Source organism: Hyposmocoma kahamanoa, unplaced genomic scaffold (assembly GCF_003589595.1).
Source record: "Hyposmocoma kahamanoa isolate Upper Pololo Valley unplaced genomic scaffold, ASM358959v1 66, whole genome shotgun sequence".
Lineage (NCBI taxonomy): Eukaryota > Metazoa > Arthropoda > Insecta > Lepidoptera > Cosmopterigidae > Hyposmocoma > Hyposmocoma kahamanoa.
In genome coordinates, this window is record NW_020653854.1 from 4,271,997 (window position 1) to 4,299,501 (window position 27,505).

The 27,505-nt window shown below is 34.7% G+C and overlaps 2 protein-coding genes across 2 annotated transcripts in view; one reads left to right on the top strand and one right to left on the bottom strand.

Moving 5' to 3' along the window:
* Positions 1–27,505, top strand: part of LOC113231792 — a 406,442-nt gene that overhangs the window by 87,015 nt on the left and 291,922 nt on the right. The gene's annotated exons all lie outside the window — the stretch shown is intronic.
* The window catches only part of LOC113231790, a 39,774-nt gene continuing 32,553 nt past the window's right edge, over positions 20,285–27,505 (bottom strand). The window contains exon 2 of the mRNA XM_026466321.1: positions 20,285–22,998. Within this exon, the coding sequence (XP_026322106.1) occupies positions 21,997–22,998 (1,002 nt within the window). The 3' untranslated portion in view covers positions 20,285–21,996. The remainder of the gene's footprint in view (positions 22,999–27,505) is intronic.

The window sequence follows — 27,505 nt, forward strand, 5'->3', positions numbered from 1 at the left end:
TGTCAAACTTGTTTGATGGTTTATTTGATCGTTTGCGATATTGTTTGACGAAAACTTGAAGTTTCAAGGATAACTGACAAATTATTTGATCGTTTTTGAGGCGCTTTAGTGGTCACTAGGTATCATAAAAAAACTATCATCTGAAGTTACCATTCTGTGGAAAATGTAACACCCCCGAAACACTATATTACGAGAGAAATAGCTTTCTCCCAAGCGTAGCCTTAGTTGCTGCGTAGTGAAGTGTACCCAAGGGTGCCCTACCATGTGCCTGGATGTATTACCGCGAAGTGCTTCATAATACAACAGCGCTGAGTTATAAAATGACCACTGGGAGGCTTCGTTTTACGTTAAAATAAATGTATTGTTTTCGTTTTCACTCGAAAACGACAAGCTGTATCTATAACGATTGTGTCTGTTAATGTTGGTTGTAAAACACGGAAAAGAATCTATTTCTACTACGCTATTATACAAGGCGTCACACGGCTATGCCAATCGGAGGGAAAGAACCATAGAAAATTTTACAGAAAGAAGATTCATTTTGATTTAAAAAAAATTCGAAATACATTCAAAGACTTTTAAATAATCGCGTATCTGAACCGCGAATCGAACTTGCCAAATGTGAAAAAAAAATCTGAAATTTTACTATACTGATCGAAAGCCATTAATAAGGATTTTTCTTTCAAATAATATAGCATCTTAAATAAAGGGTAAAGGAAAGATCGTGAAATTGTATGCAATTCGAATTGTTTTTAAAATAAAAATTTTCTTACAGTTAAATTTTCTATGTACGGTATTTAAGGTACTTTCCTCCGTGTGGTATAGCCGCGGGATCGCCCTGCATATATAGAGCTATTATACATAGAATTTCGCCTTATGTTTCTTTCATATCGCACTGCTATTACAAGTGTTGCAACTCAAAATATGTGAAATTCAATATTATATCATCGCTAAAAGTAAAATTTGATTCTCTACGCTCTAATTAAACCGTCCTTAGAACATTGTAAGAATTAATTACCTAAAAGATATCTACTTATCAAAATGGGACAAATTTTATGTGGGCTAGTTCTGACCAAATCATATAGTCCTTACTCAAAAAAATTCAAATAATTTCTTCTCTTTTATTTTTTCATATAATTGGCCAGTGGGAAATTGTTTAGATATATATATATATAATAAATTTTAACCTATACATAAATGTTAATGATCTTTCACGAGAAGTGAGTATTTTGAAAAGATTTGAGATGTTGAAAAGCAAATCACCTCCATATTTACAACTGGAATTGCTTTCGTGAATTATATGGCATCAAAACAACAGCAAAGTGCATAGTTCCGAATTCAAACTACTATAGATAATAAATCCAATAATTACTAGACATGGAAATTTGTATTCGGGTGCATTCGAAAGTCCGAGAACTGCCGAGTGATAATAATAATTGGTACGTGTATTGAGTGACGGCTTGTGATAACGTATGAACATCGCACGGTTACACTACACTCGATCTAACTTAATAAGTATTAGGGGTTAAAGTATGAAATTGCCGTTTTATTGCAATAGGTTCTTTGAATTTTCATAGAATCTTCATGGTTTGAGGTTTTCGAATGAAACTTTTTTCAAATGGTTTCTGTGATTTTTTTTTTTAAATTTGAAACATTTGAATATCGACTTTCAATTGTTTTTGTTATTCAATTTAGACAAGAAAGATGGATACTGCGAAAATTCGAGTGATTTTTGAATACGAGTTCCGACGCGGAACTAACGCGGCAGAAACAGCCCGCAATATCAATGCTGCGTTTGGAGAGGGGTCTACTAATGAACGCACCGTGCGATTTTGGTTTAAACGCTTTCGTGATGGAAATTTCGACTTAAAGAACGAGCCACGAGGAAGACCGCCCACACAGGTGAATAACGATGAATTAAGAGAGATAGTGGAAGCCGATCCTAGTCAAACTACCCAGGAATTAGCGGCATGGTTTAACGTTACCTTACCCACAATATTGACTCACTTGCGTCAAATCAATAAAATAAAAAAATACGAAAAATGGGTGCCTCATGATTTGACTGATCTGCAGAAAGAAACGCGTGTTGAAACTTGTGTTGCCTTGTTGAACCGGTACAGAAATGAAGGAATATTGGATCGAATTGTAACATGTGATGAAAAGTAGATTCTTTATGATAACCGGAAAAGAAAAATGCAATGGCTGAATCAATCCCAGGTCAAATGCCACAACAGTGTCCTAAAGCAAAACTTACCAATAAAAAGGTAATGGTAACTGTTTGGTGGTCTCAGCGTGGTGTTATTCACTATAGTTTTCTCCGATCTGGTCAAGCAATAACGGCAGATGTCTATTGTGCCGAACTCCGAACCATGTTGACAAAACTAGCAGTAAAACAGCCCCGACTCATGAATCGATCTTCACCATTATTGCTCCACGACAACGCGAGACCTCACACAGCACGAGAAACCATTTTGACCCTTCAGGAACTGCAGTTAGAAACCATTCGTCATCCTCCGTATTCACCAGACCTTGCTCCAACGGACTACCATTTTTTTCGTGATTTGGACAATTATCTACGTGACAAGAAGTTTTCTTCCCAGGAGGCAGTACAAAATGCTTTCACACAGTTTGTGCAGTCTAGATCGTCGGAGTTCTATCGCAAAGGCATTAATAACCTTCCCATTAGATGGCAGCAATGTATAGATAATAATGGCAACTATTTTGATTAAATAAATTTGTTAAAAATTTAAAAAATAAACAATTTAGATTTTCAGTACAAATCGGCAATTTCATACTTTAACCCCTATTATTAAAATATATTGCAGAAAAAGCAACAATTGTATTGTGTATTATTATCTCAGTGCAGGAAGCCGTAGCACTGTTCCTCATAGTTGAAAATGGTTTTATCAGACTTGTTGCTTGCGGCTGGCAGTTCGCCAGGCAGTTTTATCTCTGCCCCCTGGATTGAGTTATCTTCCTTAAATGGGTATATAAGGAAGTTTTAATGTGAGGCTATAGTAAGCGCTTTTGTTTTAGTAAAATATTTGTTCTTTTAAATGGAATCTCTTTTTCTCCTTATGTAAAAGATAAGGGCGCTTTCAAATTAACTGCTTGTAGAAGCGCGTCTGTGGCGAGACTACTAATTATTTTACTTATAATTATTAGTAATTCAACACAAGCGCCATCACGGAAACAGAAACGGAAACAGGGGTCTACTTTCATTCTCCGTGCGACATCCGTCCGAGTAAATAACTGTCAATTATGTAATACTCGACCAAATTAAAAGACGCATGATGCGAGTGAAGCCTCATACTTGACGTTGTCTTTTAATTTGGTTGAATATTACTTATTTGACAGTTATTTATTCGAACGGATGTCGGACGGAGAATGAAAATAGACCCCCAGATCTCAGAAATAAATCTTAACAGAAACGGAAGCAAGTGTAAATACTATATAGATCTCAACGGAATAGATTAAATTAGATTCAAACAGGTTTGTTTTTTGCGTTCATAATTTTTCGCCTTTTATTTCGAAAAAAATTGCACTTAAAACAACACAAAACTGCTAAAACCGACGCGACGTTACATACCTCCGATAAAAGTTCCGTCTTAAAAGGTGCGGAAGCAGAGACGAAACCAGATGTGATAAAGCGTGCGGAACTTCCGCAGTTGCAGAAGGGATGTCTGTTGCATCAGCAATTATCATACAATATTAAGAAGCGCAGCTACAACACCACAGTCGCGCCATTTTTGCATGTCCATGAAAATTTGTAGTGGCGCGCACTGCAGGGTTTTGAGAAGCGTCTTATTTTTTTTAGTTAGGCTCTAGAACATTATTCACTACATCCCGGAAATCTCGGTCTCGAAAATTTAGAGAGTCTCGACTATTTTTTGACATTTTCGAGAATCGAGACCGACGTTTTGAATCTTGGGAATATATTGCCACTTTTAACACTTAAGCCATTTAATTAACAAGTATGAAAAACCTACTAAACAATCAGTTATTTTTTTATTTAGGCTACATGGACTTGGCAACACTCTAGAGTGCAACTTAGTATAATTTGTGGAGATGAACAAGGGTGGTCACAAAATCAAGTCCTTTATACATCTGAAACTGTACCAAATGCCATTTGTTTTTTAAGTACCCACTATAATAACCTCAGTAAAGAGTACTAAAAAAACTGACCTCAAAAGTTCGTAGAATTACATCTATTTGCCAAGTTTTATTGAAATCGGTTACCGGGAAGTGCGCGAAACCCGAATCATCCACTAGTTTGCCACCCTTAGAGGGGGAATATTTTCTTCAAATTTATATGAGACTACTTCCGAAGTACCCTCTTTCCAACAAAAAAAGAATCATCAAAATCGGTTCACGAATGTCGGAGTTATCTCGTAACATACATACAAAAAAGACATCGAATTGAGAATCTCCTCCTTTTTTAAAGTCGGTTAAAAATACACCCAAACTGATGAGAGACATAAATGTCGTCCATACAAATATTTCTCCCGGCGCGGGAATCCAACCCGGGATCCCTGCGTGGCAGTCCAGTGTGGTAACCGTTCGGCCTCTGACATCGACATGCCTCTGAGGTAGTTAAAACAGTTTAGAAACTCTCGTTTTTCCGAGACGCGGAAATGCAGGGAGATTGAAAGCCCTAGTATTCACCAACGTTCAGTTGTCCTTTCAGTTCCTGATGCGATATGATATTAACTATTTCCCTTGTTCGATCTAAATATCTTTATCTTGATCTTTCCTTACCTCTCTTTTTTTCGATCTTTCCTTGTATTTCGATTTCGTATCAAATGCCCAAACATCTTTCCAACGGTTCTCTGTTGTTTTTGTCAAGCTTCTTTTCCTGCTCTAATTAAGATTAATTGTGGATATTCCACCAATATTGTGGCTATATATGGCGAACGGCTATACAGTTGACTTCCTACCTGCAGACTTATTCCTTGAACGCTATAATAATAATAACGCACACACTCAACATAGCTCCGCACTAAGGGAAACTCTGTGTCGCGGGTGCCATAGACACACATAGACAACCACAAATTACACCCAACTCACGAGAGAAATAAATGTAGGCCACACAAATATTTCACCCGTCCCAAGAATCGAACCTGGGATAACTGCGTGGCAGTCAATTCAGGCAGTCAGTCAAGGTAAGTCAGCTATAACTTGGACCTGTTCTAGGCGAGAGTGAATAGGAATTCATCGTCGTGAGATGGAAGTCAAATGCTCTCTTATTATAATAAAATAACCTCCTCATTTGTTTTTCAAAGAGAAACAAACAATCATAAACAGGGGATACGTACAATACATCGATTAGAACAAATAGATCTGTGGGGCTTCCACAAACATAAACAAGAATTTAGCATGCAAGTACGACGTTCGCAAATAGATTTATCCTTGACAAGTTGTCAAAATTCAGCATGGAAATATGAATCCTGACTTGGGCACACGCTTTGTTATCGATTCTGCCACTTCGCGGTATAAAGCAGTTTTCTGTATTGTCGATAAGAGTACATTTTTTTTACTCTAGTTTCTGTTGGCTGATCTCTAAACACCATTCAGGCATTTTGCATCCCTGGTGAATAAATGTATTCGTAAATCCATAAGATATACTAAGCATTAGAATTCTTTAAATTTTCAATTTATTTATTGACCATGTTACGAAAAAAATGGCAAGTCAAAATACTATAAATAAAAAAAATTAAAATACCTCATTACATTAATTTCAATAATAAAATTACAGAAAATTTAATGTAATTGTCATTTAAAACGCTAAAATAATTTAAAACAAAACACATTAACATACCAATAATATAATAGAATTCAGTCTTAAGATATAAAGATAAATTTAAAAAAAAAAGTAAAAATCCTTCAAATAATTATAAGAATTGGTCTTGCTTCAGAGACAGTTCTAGGAATTCCTCAATTTTACAAATTGGCTTTTTTTAAACTCGATAGTCAAATGTGTTATTGCTAGGGGTAATTTATTATACAATTTGATTTTATTATACAAGCTGTGTTTTTTTTTTGTTTTAACTAATCTGGTAAAGGGATGTGTTAGTTTTTCTTTATTTCTAAGATTGTATTAGAATTTATAGTAAGCTTTTAGAAATGTACAATGCTATCGCTGTCGTTATATTATTTCAATATACTAACGCTGCTAAAGGACCACGCCACCGTCGTCAAGCCATTTTTCATTTTGCCAACCGTAGCACCCAATCTGAACACAAAATTCAGCGGCTTCCTACCATCTTTCTTTGTGGAAAACCAGATTCACTTATTGCTTAAAATGAGTGTTCCAAGCAATAATTATCACGGTAATTATCTCAATAATTATAAAATTGATTGGATAAACAAAATACTGTCGCTAGCATTGTTCTGCCATGTGTTTGTGTCAGTGTAGTATATTTATAGACTATATTTATAGTCTAACTGCAATATGGTACGTATTGCTTGGTTAGAAATTAAGTTTACTTTTCATTTTAAATCGTATTATTTTCTCATTCATATTCTGGAGACCGAACAATAAAAATGTAAGAGACGTTGAATCAACGAAAAATGAAACACAAAAATTAAAATCAATCAATTTTAACTCTATCATCTACGTCTAATATGATAATATGAGATGGCGACCCATACCAGTGAACTTATCTTTTGTGAAGAATAGTACATTTGAACAACATAACAATGAAGATTACAATACAGGAAAATTATTGAAAATTTAACGTCAAGACGACCAACAGAAAGAAAAATTATAGAAGAAAATATTAGAAGACAAAAAAATCGTGGAAGAAAAATTGTAGAAAAAAATTTTGGAAGTGTTTATTACAGAAGATTAAAATGAAAAAAGAAGAGTTAACACTGTAGAAGACCGCAAGTAAGGAAAAAGAAGCGTACGAGCAGTGTCCAGGGTAATCCCGCCCACAGTATGGCCCATGTAGCTGCGATGTCCACGACAATCCCAGGCGTATCCAAAGGACGCTTGTAAAAGTTCTGTAGTGGTGCGATTATAGCGCGGTGTCGGGTAATACAGGGAATGACACCCGCCGTGCTCCCGACCCGACACGCGCTCGACCAGTAGTCTTTTTCTGTGTGTGTTATGCTTAAGTGACACGCGCGTGTCACGACAAAGGTGCTGCAACTGAGCGTCTAAATATTGTATGAAAATTAATAGTGGCGCGACAGCGGCACTTCTATTTGCGTCTAATTTAAAGGCGTCCAAACATGTCAAGTCGTTTTACCAAAGCTTTTTCTTCGTATTTATTTAGTTTTCTCAAAAATTAGCGACGCGTGTGGCGGCGGCGATTTCGTGATCGATCTGTCTTTTAACCGACTTCAAAAAAGGAGGAGGTTTCCAATTCGACTGTATTATTATTATTATTATTTTGTGTGTATGTTAAGCGATTATTCCGGCATTTGCCCGACGTCCGACAGTCGGTTCACAATTGCCGGAGTAACGGCTCCTTTTTTTTTGAAGTCGGTTAAAACTGTGGATCAGCATAGATAAATATCAGCTAATTGTCATGATAATTGGTAATATTGTTTCGGATCTAAGTCCCGTCTATTTGTTTTTTCAAATAAACCAACGTAAAGGGTCAGGATTTGTGTGAAAAATACGCAATTTACATCCGAAAAAATAGTTTCATTACATAAATGTAACAATTGCAAAAACCTAATAACTCGATATTATCGTGATGATTATCAAAGAAAATAAATATCTTGTTATTTTCGAATCCTGCTTAAAATCGTTTCTTTTTCAAAATCAATTCGCACCCCTCATGGAGGAATGGTATAAGTGGAGTTACGTCAAACATGTTATTATATTGTATGTTTACATGTTTACATTATTAGTCGATAGAGCTACAAGAATTGGAGAGGATGTGAGTTATAATTTTCCCTATCTAATGGAGCAATAAACGTTTTTGACGTAACTCCACTTATGCCATTTTTCCATGAGGAGTGGGAATTATTCATCTGACTTGGTACAATTTAGATTTAGTTCTTTCGTACTCAGCAGTATAAACAAAACCAGTAGGTAAATTTAATTAGTATTCATAGAAATTCTCTTTTACCAATTTAATCATTGAATTAACTCATTTTGTTTGACTTCCTCGGTTTTAAGGCGAAATGACAGCTTTCAATCTCGTATCTGTTATTTCAGAATGTATTTTTCTACAAACGAAATTAAAACCACTTGAGAAATTTGTATCGTTTACTGTACGTGGTCTATGTTGTTCAGTTGTTATAGAAAATAATCATTGGTATACGTGAAGTTGTATTGAATACAGCGGTTTTATTGTGAAATTTCGAGGTAAGTTTTGTGTTTCTTTTTCTATCATGAAAAGTTTTAAGAATCATGTTTTCTCACCGTATAGTTATCAGTGTACACACGCCAGCATATCAAGCTACACATTGACGTATCTTGTTCCATTACCCTGGAGTTTCGAACAAAAATGTGTAGTCTGATGTGCCGTTGTCCGTACATCCTTAATTTTATTATTAATTTTTTCCGAAGCGATTGATCCAACACTTTCACTGTCATGTGGAATCTACCAAAGCCATTTAAGGGTTGTATAGACTTTTAAAAATCTATATAGATCAACCAATTAGTCTGTCATATCTGATTATATTGAACTAACTACTAAAATGTATATTAATATGCTAAAAAGGATTATTATTTGATGTGTACCACCTTTTGTAAACCATATGTTAGGCAAAAATCGCACCCGTGGTGTAATAACATCAAACAAGTGCACATCTGCAAAATGACAACTTTTTAAGAGAGGTTTTAAGATTCCACGAATTAAAGAAGATGATAATTTTTTATGCTTATTTAACTGTCTGTTATGTGATAAAAGCACTTTTCTTGTATGATTGCCTGTGCCTACGAAATTCAATTTAGAAATTATATTCCTTTTGTTTTTACCTCTTTATGATTTTATATGTAGGTCATAAAAATAATACGCACTACATAAAATAAACTATGTATATGTTAAATTTTATAACCTGTTAAGAGCGGTTACACATGGCGACTTTACACAGCGATGCAAACGCGATGCAGTATCTAATCGTCTATCTTAACACACACGCGTGAGTTTAAGCAGCGATGAAAACGCGCGACTGCATCGATAAAAAAACGCGCGACTGCATCGATACAAACGCGCGATTGCATCGCTGCACTTGTGATTTATAAGCGATTGTAAACAGTGTAAATAATCGCCATATGTAACCATTCTTAAGGATGAAAATTACCGACTTATTTTTATCGTGGATCGTTTCAACCTCCCTCCTGAAAAATTGTCATTTTGCAAATGAAGCCTTATTAAAGTAATGGTGTAATTTTAGGTCAAATTATTCAGATTTATATTTAACGACGTCTTCACGATTTAGTCGACAGTCTAGACGACATAGAAATTATTAGCCAAGATATCTCATCATCAGCTTTCATTTCGATAGAAAATTATTATGTATCACTTTTATATCAGGGTAAAGCATTATCACAAGACCTTTATTACTTGACGTATTTGCAAACCACATACATAAGATCCTAGGATTGAAATCGGTTTCCAACTTTCAGTGAGCTCCAAATTTTAAAATACCATATCTTTTTAAAACAAATTTATTAATTAAATCTATAATGAAATCGGCAACTTTAGGCTTTCACGTCAACATTCATCTCCCGTATCACGTGAATCACACAATCATCATCGTAAGCCTCAATTTAACCTTTATTTAAACTTAAAATTCTCGACGCACCACCGACTACAACAATTTGTCGCCAGTGCTTCTTGATAAAACTTTCCTCTGTTCACTTAGAACGCTTTTTGTTCTATAGTCTTCGTCTCAAGTCTTGTCATTGATTGATTTCACTAATTACCTTCTCACAGTATTAAATTGCTCGTAGAAAGCTCTAGCTGCGTTCAAAGCGTCTATTACAAACTTGTCTTCGCAGGGGTTCACGTCAAAGAAGAACGCTCCACATTGTAAAGTTTCAGAGCATTGTTCGTTCATAATTTTCTTTCGACAGCATCCTAATATTGCTCTGGCGCAAGGTGAGAGTGATATCGGTTTCGTCACTTCTTCTCCGTTCCTAACTTTGAGAATGAATAGTAATTCGTCGTAAGAGAGGTTAGCTGGGGTGGCGAGTGTGGAGGCAATTTTGTCCTTTGTGGTTTTGACTTGAGGGGCGCAAATTGCTTGCGTAAACACCGCCATTAGGCAAATAATCGTCGCGCTGTGAACCATATTGGCTGAAACGAAAAACGAAATGTTATTAATGCAAAATTATATTTAGGTATACCAAATAAACTGTGAAGTTTCAACAAAAAATAAACAAAGCCTAAACTTTTTTATACTCTATAAAAACGCGCAATATAATGTACAGAAAACATTTACTGACAACAAACAGATACTGATTATCACAAGGATTTCCGGTTTAACACCATATTCATTTAATATAAAACATATTAAACACTTTGTATAAATAATTATTTAATTGTCAGTTGTTCGTATACTAAATTGATATCAATGTTCAATTTTTTAGGATGGAAGTAGACTAATAATTTGCGTAACTGTTTTTTCCATGTATTTTGAATATTTAATGCATTTAGGCATTAAAAAAAGGCGTCATGTATATAAATTATGGTATATAAAAATATTGTGATGTATATAGATCACAGGAAATTTCGAAGGTGTCAAAAGTACCTAAGAGACGGTAACACCCAGCCTATAGCCATCCAAGTAGTAGCAATAGAGTTCCTAATGAAAGAGTTCATTGACAGAAGTACTGCCATCTTACGTATTTCTGCCGCCAAGCAGTAATGTGAGGATTACTGCGTTTCGGTTTGAAACCCCTTAGGTCTTGTTATCGTAAAAAAAGTACCGCTAGTGGCCACAGCTCTCTTTTAAGGTCTACTCCACTATTCTACATTATATACGGTTGATTATATACAGACGGGACTTCATACTAGAAAATATTTTTTTTTCAAATTACGTCAATATACTGACGTTCATTGGTTACATGAGTGATAATTACTATTATCAAAGAGTGAACTGGTTTTTTTAATGGCCGTTTTGCTGCCATTTTGCTACTATATTGTACATTTTTTAGAGTCCACCCTCCTATCTATCTTTTCAGTTTCGACATGGAGGTCGAGGCTTTCTAAATTAAACTAATCTGGAGTAGTTGTTCATAACAAATGACATCGGCTAAACAGAAGAACACGAAGACACCGTCTGCCATTCGGCATCTGTCACTCCATCAGCCGGTCCATTCAGAAAAAACCTTTGTTCACTGCGAACTGACAGTTTATTTAGTTTTTATAACAAATATTTTTTATATTCATGGATAGCGCGAATCGTGTTTTAGTTCCATGACAATAAAAAAAATTGTTCTGAACACTAAACAATTCTGTCAGTTCTCAGCTAGCAAAGCTTTTCTCTGAGTGCAGCAATATTCATCAGGCCGGGGTCAAAACGGTCATAACAAATACTGTTTATACTTTACAAGCTCGAGTGACGTCAGAGAGCCGTATCAATAAATGAACAATGTCACGGCACGGTTGGGTTTTCCCGTCCACTGAGGACATTGCACATAACATTATAAGAGCTACACCGTACTGTAAAGGATGAAAACTTAGATTTGATCATAGCCATAGTGGAATATTTAATATTCTCAATAATTTAATGTATTTTAAGGGGATTTGTTTTTTTTTTTCTTGTTATCCAAGTAACGGGACGAACAAGTCGTGCGCCTGGTGGTAAGCGACGCGCCTGTGCATAACAGTTGCAGTGCCACTCAGAGCTTTAAGTCGTAAAGATCTTAGGGGCACTGTCATTAAGACATAACTTGACAAGTCCCATGTGCCTGTAATTTCACCAGCACCCTTACCTTCCAAACCGAAACGCAGTAATGCTCACGTTACTGCTTGGTGGCAGAAATAAGAACGGTGGCCGTACTTCCCCGGACGAACTCTTTCACAAGGAGCTCTACTGCTGATATTGTACTGTACGTGTACCCAGGGTACTGGTTACAGTGCCCTTCTCGTACACCCTAAAGATCGGTAGGGAGGGACACCACAATCAAAAGTAAAACAGAAAGCTATGGGGCTGCTACAATTGTTATGGTATATTAACTAGTACAACGGATAACTTACGCATACCGAATCATGACTCGATGGAACCAGTACATATGTTTCGAACCGCTGCGGAATCTCATGATTAAGGACCACGAATTGGTTCGAAAGATGTTGAGCAAAAATTCGGATTAATTACGTGAGTTATCTATTATTTTGGTTAATGTGTCTGAGTATCACGGTGGCTTTCTATTCAAAAATTTTTATGACAATCAGAATAATCACCACGCGTCCAATCAACCATTCATGTTTCCTTTCAAGTACTGTTTTGAGATGATGTACTAAAATGCAGGAGGTTTCAGCACCTTGTTATGTTTTCCAAATTATAACTACATTTAGTGAACCGACTACAAAAAAGGAGGAAGTTGTTTTTTGTATATATGTTACGTGATTACTTCGGCATTTATAAACCGATTTCGATTATTCTTTTTTTGTTAGAAAGAGGCTTTGATAGTGGTCTCATTCAAATTTGAAGAAAACACTCCATTTCTGAGGGTGGCAAATGTGGGGATGCATTCTGTTTATTGAGTTTCACCCACCGTCCGTTAACCGATGTCAATAAGACTTGGCAAATCCACATAACGAACACAGCGGAAGCGGATAAGGAAACTTTTGATGTCGGTTTTTTTATGAATGATCTATTATGTTTCTATTTAAAATTATTATATTTCTAATTTTCTATCTAAGTGTCACTTAGACACGGATGTGTTTCCTCGTCCGCTACATTCGCCCGATATAGCTCCTTCAGACTCACTTATTTCGGTATTTATAAAATTCTTTGATTGGGCAAAGACTTTGATGACAAAGAAACTTTCAAACGACACTAAAAGCAGTGTTTTGTAATTACAAGACAAAAATTTTCTAAAGTTACTCCAAACGTTGGAAATCAGCATGAACTTACGATACATTATTGATTAATGTTTGGTATTAATTTTTTTAAATATTTTTCTTTTATACATTAACAAAGGATGGATTTTATGGTCATCGCAATAGAAAAACAACTATAGTTTCATAGTGTCCAATCAAATAATTGTTCACATGCACGTCAACAGGCAACAACATTGTTGTTTAATATTATCAAGTGAATACATTAAAATATGTATGGATAACATTGGAAGGTCCATCACAAATCAATAGAAATTAGAAACGTTCACAATGTTTACGTCTAGATATCCATTGTTTCTATTGTTTTTATAGTGGCATAAATGCTCACCGCGAAGACCCAGACGTAAAAAACAAATTGCCCAACTTGAGTCAAATAGCCTTCTAAGCTAGAAACATGAATTAAAAATTCACACAAAAAAACTGTTTAATTCTAAATGGGTTTACATGAATAAATCATTATATATCGAGGTTGATTTTAGATTGTGATATAACAAGTTGATATTTCGTTTTATTACAACAATTTTGTTTACATCAAAGGTTTTTCCTCTTTATAAAGAGATTAAACAAAATAAATATGAAATCGTCGCAGATGTGTTGTTGTTGTTGTTGTTTTGAATAACAAAATAATAAAAGTTTAACGTGTTTCGGACAAAATAAATTCAAAAAAAGAATGTTTTTCTACTCCTGTACTTAAATCTGAAAACTATAATTTTAGAAATCATATCAAAGGCGCTCTTTTTAGTTCTGAATCAAAGTTAAGTGCTCGCCATTGAGCTGAAAATTTTCATGAAAGTTCTATCTATATACAGAACGTATTAAAAAAAAAATGAAATAAAAAAAATGAACGTCGTATTTTTGCTAATTAAAATATCAATTGGCATGCTACTCAACCGCTATACTGTCTTTGTTAACAAATTATACATTAAACATAGGTTCTACTACATTATTTTAAAGTATTGTACGCAACCATTACATAATTAGGTCTTAAAATCTCTACTTAGGCCTCGACTTTAAGAACCCTCATTATGCAACGATTGCATAAAATACTATTCTGATATAGGTAATACAAACTACTTCCGCCATTTTATGTTACTTTTGTTCAAATGTTTAGCTTTGTAGCTAACCTATTGCGAAGTGGAAATAAAGAATTGGTATAGTTACCTACTTACTTTCATGGTAAAATCACTGTTACGTATTTTACTTATGCACCTACATAAAGTATTTAAACAATAACATAGTAATAATATGACTTACCTATTTGTTTTATTTTTAAATTAAAATTTAAGTAAAAATCACTAGAACACGTTTCACGGCCAAGTTAATCCAAACGTGCGTTCGTTCTACAACTCTACCTCCGGCCGTCTGGCTTGAAACAAAATGTGTGTACGTATTTATAAATATGTGTACACTTCATTCGAGTCCAGTTTAACCACAGAATCGTGGATTTATCACTAGTATTCGCTTGTAGCTTCGTTCGCATTCATAATATATTTACTGCTGTACACGCGGGTAAGTGGCAAAATAATTTTTAGAGATATCATAAAAAAACCATAACCCAGTTCTATGATATTGGAATTGTTTAATAATATTTCAGCCATGCATCGTTAGGGTAGGTTCCGATAAGTCCAACACGTTAACTAATTTTAATTGTTTTTAAAAGACAATTTTGTGCTCTATTTTTTCTACTTAAACGGATATTTGACCATTTGTCAGTTGTATGGACTTAACAAGTTTGTTGCAATAACTTAGTTTCAATCTTTGTGACTAATAATTGCACGAGTGTAACTAGTATAATATAAAATGTTGAAAAATAATCAGTTAACATGAATGTAAATTGTATAGAAGTTTTATCACTTTCACCTACATTAAGCTAGCTTTATAAATACGAAACTAACTCTGTCTATTATATATGTATATAGAGATAACTGGAACCTAGGAGAAGGACATTGGCCACTTTCTGTCACAAACGTAAATTTCAAAACGGGGTGAAATAGAAGACGAAAGTTTGTGTGGAGAACCAATCATTTTTGAAATAAGGAATTTAAAAATTCATATTTTTCCAAAAATAAACAATGTTTCATCGATTTTTGTCAATTATCCCTCTAGATTAATGGGCCACTCGAAGTAGTCGTTCTATGCAGACGAAGTCGCGGGTAGAAGGTAGTGGTTTATAATTTTTTTCTCATTCTTTACGTATGAAGGCAGCATTGGTGACTGATCCCTATTATACCATTCCCGTTAGCTTGTCAAAGAAAATTATTCTTCAACTAAGCAATAAGACTTGCATTGCTAAGTTTGTTGCGTACATTCAACTTCGGCTTACTTTTTTTTAATTCACCGACCGTCAATTGTAGGTACATTTGAAATACTTGTTAAGTTAACCAACATAATCTCAAACAGCCTGTTTATTATATTAGTATCGATGATTTTTCCCCAAAAAAAACTGTGTTCGAAGTACACTTCTATCGATTCTTAGATTGGAGGATGTTTTTTTCCCAAGATTTCGCGTTACTAAGTCCAAGTCAATGTACAAGTGCAACTTGTAAAGGCTCGTACGTTGCTACGTACGTCATAACAACCTGTTCGTGGACATGTATCACATTGCTATACATGGGAAAATACGTGCGCTTAACGACTACGCATGTTTGTGTGGTCATTAATTTATCAGTTCCTGAGTTCACACACGTCGGTCAAGTTACATTAAAAAAATGTTTTCGCAAATTTACCTTACGGTCGGTTTTACATTACATGCATTTTTAACCGACTTTAAAAAAGGAGGACGTCCCTAATTCGAGGGTATTTTTGGTGTGTGTATGTTACACGATTACTCTACTATTTCGACGCTTCCGAAGAACAGAGTCGGGTGTAATTATATAGAGAAAAGAGATTAAGCATGTTACGAGAATGATTTCGTTATTCAAACCAAGACCTATATAAAGGTATTTTGAGAAATTATATATCTTATTTCGTTTCGGGCATATAAAATAGAACAACGGTCGATCTGAACATCCACTCGCAAAGAAGAACGAACGCAATGTACTATGTCCTGAGAACAAGTAGTCTTGCACATAGATCGTTGTTCTACGGAGGTGTATTGGTCCCATTTAAATTCGAAGAAAATAGTCAACCTCTAAGGGTAACAAATACAATAAAAAATCCGATAAGCAAACGTTTGAGGTCGGTTTTTGGTTAATAATTATCTCTATTATTTTACATAAATGTAAATGTGAATCTCGTATTCACGAGAGACAAAAATAAACTGCCTGTTCTTGACAGTCGATTTCACAGAGCAATTTTATTTATGGGGTAAAGCATACGCTGCTATAAAAAGATTCCGGTTGATATTCAAAAGTTGCCATTTACGAGGTTAAGTGAAACAAAAATGACAACCTCGGTGGTTTTAACATGGTGGGCGCTGTTTGAGGAGGTCCCGGGTTCGATTCCCGGTTGTACCAATTTGGGAAATGAACTTTTGTAAATTAGTTACGGCCTGGGTATTCTGGGAAGTGCTTCAGAGTGAATTCTGTCGCTCTGATACTCAAGTGTTCCCTAGTTCGAGACCCAGGTAATTGGTGTGGTTTACGGCGAGGCACTTCAACACCTACATTTCAGGTGAGATTTAGATTTTAGGTCGCCTCTTGCGTCCTGCAATTCGTGCACTGTGAATTTCATATGAATAAAATAAGAATGTCGACAAGCGCCCAGTGGCGACTGACGGCGTATCGTTAAGCCGCTGGGCGATTTGCAAATTTCAGGATAAATAGAATTTAATAAATAAGGCTTCAGTTGAAAAAACAAAATTTAGCAGGTTCTCTGTAGTATTTAAAGAGAAATATCTACTTATAAAAATTATGCACAAAGTCAGATATTTTATTCTTAAATAATTCATTTTGCAGCGAGGTCATAGAGTGTCCAATACAATAACGCAATCAGGATGGGTTGTCGTGGCGTTGCAATGCTTCGGAGATGTTTGCAGAGGCGCACGCGGATGACTTCTATGTCATAATGAGAAGACGTTGCACCTCCATGCTAGCCCGCCACCGCGGTAGTTTCCTGAGTGTGTTATAATTATTAGAAAGATCGAACACTTAGAAAAAATTACTTCGATCCGGCCGGATTTGAACTAACGTTTTCTAGAAAACCGTGGCAGACGCATTGCCAACGAAGCTACGGAACAAAGCAGCGGACCTCACGAGTTTTTCTATGTGTTTGTTTGTCGGATCTTTATGTTTAATTTTCAACCACTTTTTAGCCGTAGCGCCATCTATAGGAAATCTATGAAAATTTTTCGTCACCGAGTTCTGAGTGTGTTCATAGACCTGAGGATGTACATCATTTGTTCATGGAGCGTGTTCGGACGGAGCCTATCAGGGCGTGGTTATTTGCACAGGCTGGCTTCTGTACATTTAATGTTGGGTAGTTTCAATCTGTTTTGTCGGAGCCAATGTGTTGTGCCGCGGAGATTTTGTATACATGTTTAGTTAGACAGTATTTTGATTTATCGGTCTGAATTATAATGAGTGTTTTCTTGATGTACCGTTTTTCTAATGGGGCTGACATGTTCAATAACGATCAAAGCCCATAAATAAATAAATATAAAAAATTCATCGGTTTTTTATATCTCATTTAGTGTTCGTTTTACAGTTATGCAAAATTTGGGTATTTTTTATTAGACGACAATAAAACTTTTGGTGCCAACATCTCTTAAGCTACCGAAAAGCAAATGCGTTAAGTATGACAAGCAGGGTAGTATTCCTTGACCTATTATGCAATAGACAATAAACATTACCATTAGAGTAATAACCGTGCAAGCGCCCATAGAACTCGCGCACCGTATCGACATTACGCTTCGGAGTACGCAATATCTTTATTTTAGGTTTTCTCTCAAATTGGCCGAAATTGTATACAGACTATAAAAAAATAATTACAAAAGCGACAAGACTAAAGTTTTATTGCGATGTTTTAAACGTGTTACTGGAACGACACTCGAAATTGAAATTTAAAATTTTCAACGAAGAGTATGTGATTACAAAACCATATCATTATTTTTTTTACTTTTAACTATAACTTACTTTGCTTATATAGCAAACATTGGCTTCATAATATATATTATAATTCGTGCCTCCGGTATAGTAAAGACGCATGACATTGTGATAATACGTTAAAAATGTAAACTTTACTAAACTTAGTTTTTCTATCACTAGACAGAAGAAAATTTTGAGTCTTTTATCAGGCACCATTTTAATCAGTCGTTGTATATCTAAAGAAATTTAATAAAAACCGTGAAACAAAATGTTCAAATATATTTAATACCTTTTTTTACTTGTACTACTTACAAATTTTTGTCTTTATAAATGTAAACTATTTCAAAGACTGCCAAACATTAAATGGAAACTTTTTACGTGATTTATAAATGTCATTTGTTATAAATTTTTTGTTGATGTTACTGGTTGGTCACTACGTCTGTGTTTACAGTTTTTCTAATTCTAAACAAATCGAAGTATACAAGAGACAAATTATGTGTATGTAAAATTTCTATCCTATTGAAAAATAAAAAATGTATCGTTCTCAGAATCTTTAAGCCTCTTCTCCTGAAAAGATATGACCTTATTATACCAAGGGTGCGAAATATTGAATATTATAATTGCGAACAATTCGACTACATTATTTGAATTCCCAATATTCAAATTCAAATTCAAATTACAATAATATATGAACTGTTTCATATGAAATTGCTATTATGTGCTTGACAGAAATGCATGGTTGATTTTTATGCGCAATTTTAAAGGTCCTTAGGCAAAGTTGTTCGCTTTCATGAGTGAAATCAGTCCTTATATTATCGTCAATTAACTAGTCACCCTGTATATTTCACATTTACCAGCCCGTTACACAATATCATACCATATTTCACGTTTGTACTTGATGGAAGGGAGAAGATTTGAAAGGAAAAATATAAAAGCTGTAAATATGTACCTGTTATCTTTATTTCTACTTATAATACACAAATACTTAGCGTTAACATCAAGATACTAATATGAATAAATTGTTCCATTACATCATTTAACTTTTATTTTTCTGATCCGTTTTTCATCCTAATTTTAAGAATTCACATTAATTGTAATAACAATATATACAGGGTGTAATTTAAAGTGTATATCAAATTTGTATGCATTTTGTTATAATTATAATACAGAGATCGAATACAAAGAAAAATTCCTTCGATCTGACAGGACTCGAACCTGGGAGCCTACTCTCGAAGCACGAAATCCGTAGTTATCCCACTATGGATGACCTACGGAAGTACTCTCGAAGTCTGTCACTCGGTTGACTAACTCGACTCGAGCGTTGCAGTTGCAGTTTTATTATATATTAAATGCATTATTTATAATTGTTATTATTATTATTATAATTACATATAATAATGATTATGAGAAATCATAAAAATAATAAGAAAATTAATCGATAGGGCAAAATACAGGTACAAAATTATGAATAGTACAAAAGCGTTAACATAAAACAACTACCTACGTGCTGTAGTCTAAAATCTATTTATTATGCTATAGGCATATAGGCGACTTTTCTTAATTTTTACTAGTAATTTGTGAAACTTTAATATGTTTTCTTTGAAATTGGCCTTCTATTGTATATTAATGGGCAAGAACAGAACTGAAAGTGTGTCGCCTCTTTATCTGCAGAATCATTATTTTTACTTTGTAAACAATAATTGATATTATTCGTAAAGTCCAACAAAATCATATGAAAACACTGCCACATCGCAAAAAAACCATATCTTATAGTGCTGTAGGTAAAAACATTTTGTAGTAGTAAAAATTAAGTGGTTTCATATACTGAACTAACCCAGTTATATAATGAACAAAGTATATATTTATGACTTTTAAACCGGCCTTAAAATTTTGTCTGATCCGCTTTTGCTGTGATCGTTGCCGTATTTCGTTATCCAAACATAAGGTTACATTTTTGTGCACTGTTTCGAAGTTGCCTTCATCTATCTGTCATTTCCATCTTAGTTCCTAGGTCACCATAGCATGTTTTTAGGAATAACATCTAAGTTAGCAAGCAAACTAGCAAGTTTTATTGAAATCGGTTAACGAGAAATGGGTGAAATTCAATAAAAGATTCATTCCCTAATTTGCCATCTTTAGATCGATACCTCCAATGAACACTACGCCATCTTGATTTTTTGGTCATTTTCTGCTATTTTTGTAAACAAACATATTTATTTACTAATAATATGATTTCCGAATTTTGTGAAAATAAAATAAAGAAAAAAAACTAAGTTCGTAAAAACGAATTTTGTGAAAAATATAAGAAAATAAAAACAGAACAGATCCAAAAATTAAATTGGCGTTGTTCCTTGGAAGTATCGAGATATGCAATATTTTCTTAAAATTTTAATGGGCCTAATACGTCCGCTTGTCAATAAAAAAAGAATGTTCAATATCGGTTCACAGATATCGGGTCATCGCGTAACAAACACACAAAAAATACAGACCAATTGAAGTCGGTTAAAAATAGGAAATAGTCTCATAAAAACAGTTTATAAAAAGCAATATTACAATTTACATTCCGCGTCTACATATAAAACAAAATGGCTTAATGGCTTTACTACGTTTTTATTAAGAAGCAAGTACGACATAAAGACTATTTTACACGATAAACAAATCGATAGGAACAAAATTAGTGTTACATTATAATTACATTTTCAATTCGCACTATTAAAAAAACAAATGCTTAAAAAACTTTTTATATTTAATAGTGTTAATAACTCAAGCTGACTTACGAAAATGTGGCGAAAAATTTCTTAAATATTACAGTTCTTGGAAAAGTTTCAAACGCTCGATCAAATTCACAGAATTAATACAAAATTTTGTTAATTATTCATCCGGAATTTCGGAAAATCCTCGACATAATTTGCATTTTAAGATTAGCAGTAGGAAGTAAGTCATTAAGGAATATTTAAATTTTATCGACTTTAATTTCTAAAACAGAGATCGACTGTAAGAAAGCATTTAATAACTTATTCATATAGCTGATTATACATAAGTATGTTACGTCCTAGTTTTAGTAGCTGTAGAGCTTGTGTCAAGCAGTAATGTAACGCACAACTGTGTTCCGGTTTTGATGGGGAAGGGTTAACTACAGGCACATTGGACTTGTCAACTTTATGTCTCAGGGTGACGGGCACAGTGGCAGTTCCACTCAAATCTTTGCGATTTGAAGCTCTGAGTCACTCTGGTATGTCGCGTACAACCAGACGCACTTATTCGTGCCATCATTTGATATTGTAAAAAAACATTTTTCAAAGCAATTGTGTGTTACGTTAAAGCGTGAAACACTCGGACAGCGGGTGCGGGACGGGCGCGGGTCGGGCCGAGTGAATGTCGTGTGTAATTCCGGCGCGTGACGTGTTGTTGTTTACATAAATAGACAGAATTACACCCGCCATGCTCCCGACCTGTCATGCGCCCTGTTCTCTGCGTGTTTCACGTTTAAGAGCGGTTACAAACGGCGATTTTTAACAGCGCGTCTGCAGCGATGCAGTTGCGATGCAATCGCGATGGAAACACAATATACGTTTTTAATTAATTAATTTCCCTTTTAAACTTACAATTAACAAAACAATGTGCATAAACATATACACATTTTTCAACATAAGCGACTGCATCGATGCAATCGCGCGAATCGCGCGTTTTCCAAACGCGCTTTTGTATCGCTGTTTTTATCGCACGTTTGTCCGTGTGTAACCGCTGTAATACCTAATTTTCAAGTACAAGTTTTCAGCTGCTCTCACAGAATCTATATTGACCTACTTACGACCTATTTTGCCATAATTACCCAAATTAAACTTTGTAAAATTACATCTCATCTTTTTATGGAATTTTAAAGTGTTCAAGACGACTTTTTCAGGATTTTCCTTTTCATGTACGTTAATCCGACGATGCACTATTTATCCTCTTCTTCTATAATACGTTTGGAATCTATTAATTACTCTCAAAATAACATTGGCTTCACAGGGATTCCCATAAGAACTTGGGTCAGGACAACCTGATAAGGCAAAACAATCGTATGTCACTTGTGGTTGATGACAACAGCTAAGAATCGCCCCATCACAAGCTGAAGGAGGATCTAGAGAAGCTGACTGAGGTCTATTCTGCATTGGTCTCGGAGGATTGGGCATTGGGCGAATAGTTGTTGTAGTGGTCGTTGAACTGGCCTGATTGTTCGTTCCAGCGCTTCCAGCCTGACTGCTTCCGTGTTCTACTTCTGGTGGCGGACGATTCATAGGTCGGTTTGGTAAAATTGGGTCAAAAGAAATCGGTCTTGTGAAGTCTTCTTCTAGATTGTCGGTTTCTTCTGTTTCGTTAATAAAGAATCCCCAATTTTGGTTTTCATCTTCCATTTGCGGAAATCTGGTAGATAGGTCTGGCACATATCCAGATGTGCCGTTCACATTTGAAAGTTGTGTTTGATTACCAGGTGTTTGATTGCTAGGAGTTTCATTAAGAGTACACCCACAGTTAACGTAAGGGATAAAAATGATGGGAAAAAGAATAGGAAAATGTGCTCCAGGCGGAAATGGCGGTGGCACATTGTAGTTGTGGTTCGATGTGCTTGCAATCGCAGCAATGTCTTGCAATCGTCTTTGAATTTGTACTATGGGATCTTCATAACCATATTGTCCATGTTGATCATCTCTGTTCGGATATATGACTGGATTAATGGGAGGAAAGCCATATCCGTAATAGTTGAAGAATCTTTTTTGTCTTTGTCCCTGAGTTGTCTCCGTATTGTCTTTGTATTCTTCAGTTAGAATTAAAGGTGTTTGTAGTTCAGCATCGGCTTTCTCGACTGTAGCGATATCTTCCAGCTTGTTAATATCACTAGGTGCGGCGATTATGAGCGTTGTGTTTAAGAGGATGGCAAGTAGAGTCCAGTGCATTGACGCCATCTGAAAGAGAATAAAATATTTGTTAAATTTATATTCCTTTTTGTATGTTTCTTTTTGTAGGAGGCTGAAAAGAAAACCTATGATAGTTCTACATTTAACGATCGCTTGCTACATATTTTTGACATGGTTTCACGCAACGCAATTGAAATTAAAGTTATATCATGACATGAATACGTTATTTTAATTTTGTACGCTAGCATAAGCAGTCCCAAGCCTTTTTGTAAAAGGTATAATATAAACTAATAACAGATGGACTTGGGTTCCATTTTCTAGCTCGAAGTAAAACCTCCGGATGAACTTTTCTAGTCGTTTTCTAGTCTAGTAATAATTCGTTCGTGAGATACGAATGTCAGTACAATTCCTTTACGGCTTAAGTCAGGTATAAAAGTTCAAACATACTAGCGTCCTGTTTCTCTTGTTACCGTACAGAGTTATCACCGTTTAGAGCGTTTATTTAATATTTAATTTTGTACGAATTATTCAAAGTGGAACAAAATTTTATGATATCGAGTTCTTAGGTTTTCGCCATTGTTAAACATAGGAAACGACTAGTCAACCGTAACCATGGGACCTGTAAAGGGCCCGAAACGTTGGTTTGTTTGAAAAAACAAGTATACGCGATTTACATCCGGAAAAGTAGTTTCAATTCCTAAAATTTTATGGTGTTTATGATGTTAGTAATATAGTCTCGCGAGGTTATTAGTATAATTACAAATCACCCTGTATATTTGCATCCTTTGGTTCGCGTTGTTGTTTTGAATAGAAATATTAATTTAAATTCCATGACATTACGATTTATTTTTAATTTGTGCATACTCGTGTAATAAAAATGTATACGTGTATTTAAAACATTGCATTTATAACATTACAACGTTTGTTCAAAAAGTCGCACACTAATCTATAGTCCATTTGTTTAGGTACTTAACTAAATGTAAACAATCTTGAGACATCTTTTTATTTATACGTATACTTTACAAATCAATAGGAATTAAAAATAGGCATGCAATTTGACATGTAACTAAGTATTTGTATTTTGTATTTGAAAGTAAGTAAAAATAATTTTGTAAATCTATATTTCATTAAATGGACATTTCAAGATTGTTTACATTTAGTTAAATACCTAAACAAATGGATTATAGACAATAACGTGTCGGTCGTTCGAACAGCACAAGTTTTTCTTAGTCATTGTCACGCTTTTTAGTGAAATCTCTATTTTGTTTTCAAATTTGTCTTTTTTGTTGACTTTGTGACACACCTTTTTAAAGTTATTCGTTTTGGAGAAAGTGGAATAATACAATAAAATAAATAAATAGAAAGTGGAATGCTGCAACGTCCTATGTAACTAAATATATTAATTAGCACATATTAAAAGTACAATTCTTAGTAGCGGTATAGCTCTTTGTGAAATAGTTGGTTCAGGGAAGTATTGCCACCTATCCAATTCCTGTCGCCAAGCAGTAATGTGAGTGTAATTGCGTTCCGGTTTTGAAGTGCCCCTAAAATCTTTGCGATTTAAAGCTCTGAGCCGAACTGCAACTGTTACGGACAGGCGTGTCGCTTGCCATCAGGCGCTATTTACCCCTGCCCTTGGTATCATAAAAAAATTTTAGATAGTTGCTTTAAAGAGTATTGGGTAATTTTCAAATTAGTTTCTCTACCTAGATAATTTCAGGAAATGTTTATTAAAATATTCTAAAATATAATCACGAAGCATTATTTAATATTCGAGTGTAGTAATCTGAAACATTATTTAATCATTTGCTATGGTATGCTTCAGATACTTAAATAACAAAAATTGCCTTCAAAATTAGGTAGAGAAAAAACACCTGAAATTACCCCATTATAATTTTTCTACATTTTCTGTTTTTTTGTTTACTGTTCGTACCTTTTAATTCATTTTCAATGAGGTGTGTAGGTAAATAAGTAGGTGTGGAGGTAAGTGTAGGTAAATGTGAGTGTTTTTGTTCTAAACAGCCCAATCATAACAAAACAAAGCGTTATTCACTTTTTCTTCGCCATCCATTGTTCCTAATAAACAATGCTCTACGTAAGTGCCTGTGCCTTCCTTTTTGTTGTCTAATGCGGTTACTACGAAGTCTTGAGTAGCCTTTTGCTTCAATTGTGTGGATGAATAATTTGCTGAGTTTATTTGATACGTATTGTTGACTTCCTAAATCCCAAACTACATTAAGGACTTATCTGTTTCAAAGCATCAAAGTGAAAATATATCGGATAAAGTAAGTAGTAAATGACCATGATTCAATATCATTTAGTAGACTTTCGTAAAATCAAAGTCTACTTAAGTAATATTAGTATCGTTTAAAAAAAATTGATGACAGCCCAACAAGCGCCTACTAATAATTTATGAGCAATCATAGCAATTGACTAGCAAGCGTCTAATTGCATTAACTATTCATCAGGCGTTCTGCCGCCACCAACCAATGATTCGGTCTGTAGTTTTCGTACAATTAGAATGCAGCCAGTGGTTTTACGACTTTGTACAGGTTTAATTGTTGTCTGTCTAAATTTAGGTTTGTGGTTAGTTTGTTACACAACTTATGGGAGTTACTTAATTGAACTTAGCTCGACTTGCTTAATTAAGTTTCTATTGTATTTTATTACACGTCATGTGCGTGAAAGTAGTGACAATTTATTCAATAAAAATAAATAAAATTCATAGTTTCACGTACGTTTTATTTTTAGCGTAATTTTTAAATGTTTTGCGTAGATATGTGTCACCTTTTATTGAATGTTAAGAACAAAAAAAAACTTGAAGTAACAGATATAATAAGTAGGTACCACCGTAGCGTCGGTCACATTATAACATGAGAATAATCTCAAAAATAATGTAAACCAAGCGTGAGTGGATTATAAATTTAAAAAAATATAAAACACATAAGAAAACGCTGCTGCCCATTTTGTATATATTGTGTGAATTAAACAAAAAGTTTATTTTTTCGGAATCACATACCCAATTAAAATTTCGTAACAAGATAAAGAATGTCTATCGAATGAGCATCGCCCTCGTTGCACGTTAACTTAATCGTGGGAATCTGTTAGCTTAGAAGAGACTATCAAAGTGGATTGTGCTATTGTTTTTGTACCAATAACCTGAGAAAATAACGCATTAAGAAAGCTTTGAGAATGACCGACCTTGAAGTATTGTACAACCCACAAACTTCTTAATATAAAAAGTAAGTTCCGAACTGGCGAAACTGGTGCGTTCTGCGCCCACAGTATTACATACACAGGGTTGTTTGTAATATACAACAACCTCGCAGGACTATATTACTAACATTATAAACAACTTCTGTTCCACGCTTTCAATAATTCATCAGCTTTTACTTGTGTTCAAAACCAAAACGGTAACAAAAGAAAGTAAATACAGATCAAAAATATGTTGACTAGTTTCAACATAAAAGTTTGTTTCTGGTAAATTCGTTACGTTTTGTATAAAGTCAAGGAACAGAAGAGTGTTGTTTAAGATATTAGTATAGTCCTGCGAGATTGTTAGTGTTTTACAAATAATACTGTATACATTGTTATTATATCTTTTTGACGGGGCGAACAAGTCGTGCACCTGGTGGTAAGCGACACGCCTGTCCATAACAGTTGCAGTGCCACTCAGAACTTTAATCGCAACGATCTTAGAGTCACTGCCACTACGCCCGTCACCCTGATACATAAGTTGACAAGTCCCATGTGCCCGTAATTTCACCAGCACCCTTACCCTTCCAAACTGGAACGCAGTAATGTTCACATTACTGCTTAGTGGCAGAAAGGGGTAAGGTGGCAGAACTTCCCTGAATTCTTTCACAAGGTAGCTCTACTGCTACTAAATTCAGACGAAAGATCAATTTAGTCTAAAAAACTTATGTCGTTCAAGTTAAGCCTATAGGAGATATATATTACCGTCTGGCAATGTAATGCAATAGTCGTAGCATAGTCGATAGGTGAAAGAAAAATTTATCTCGCGAGTTTCGTCCATCTGAATTAAAAGCTAAGCGAGCTGGAGATAAGGTGGAAATAATGCCCAGTGTAAACTGATCCCGCGCCGTAAGCAAATCTTCAATGAAATTGCATCCCTCTTTGAAGGTGCTATAGTTCCATGTAAATCTAATTGAAATTGTAAATAGATATTCTCTACATGCCTAATAATGACGCCTGTAAATTGCAGAAAATCCAAAAAATCATTTTCTAAAATTTTTTATTAGTGACGAAGTGATTCATCTTTGGTTACTAGTAGGTACGTGAAATACGTAGTGATAAATAAATTTATAGTGACCCTCTATAATTAACGTGACCATGCGTCCTGTTTTCAGCTGACAGTCCAACTTTTAGCTGGACAGTCTTGTTTCTAAGTTTCGTGTCCCACTGTCCTAAAAATACTTAAAAATATCCCGCTTCAACATAACAGGACACATGTGACATATAAATTGAAAAATCACGCCAATAGTTACATTCATATTAAAGAACTAAACCTGATATATTAAATCAAATTTATTCA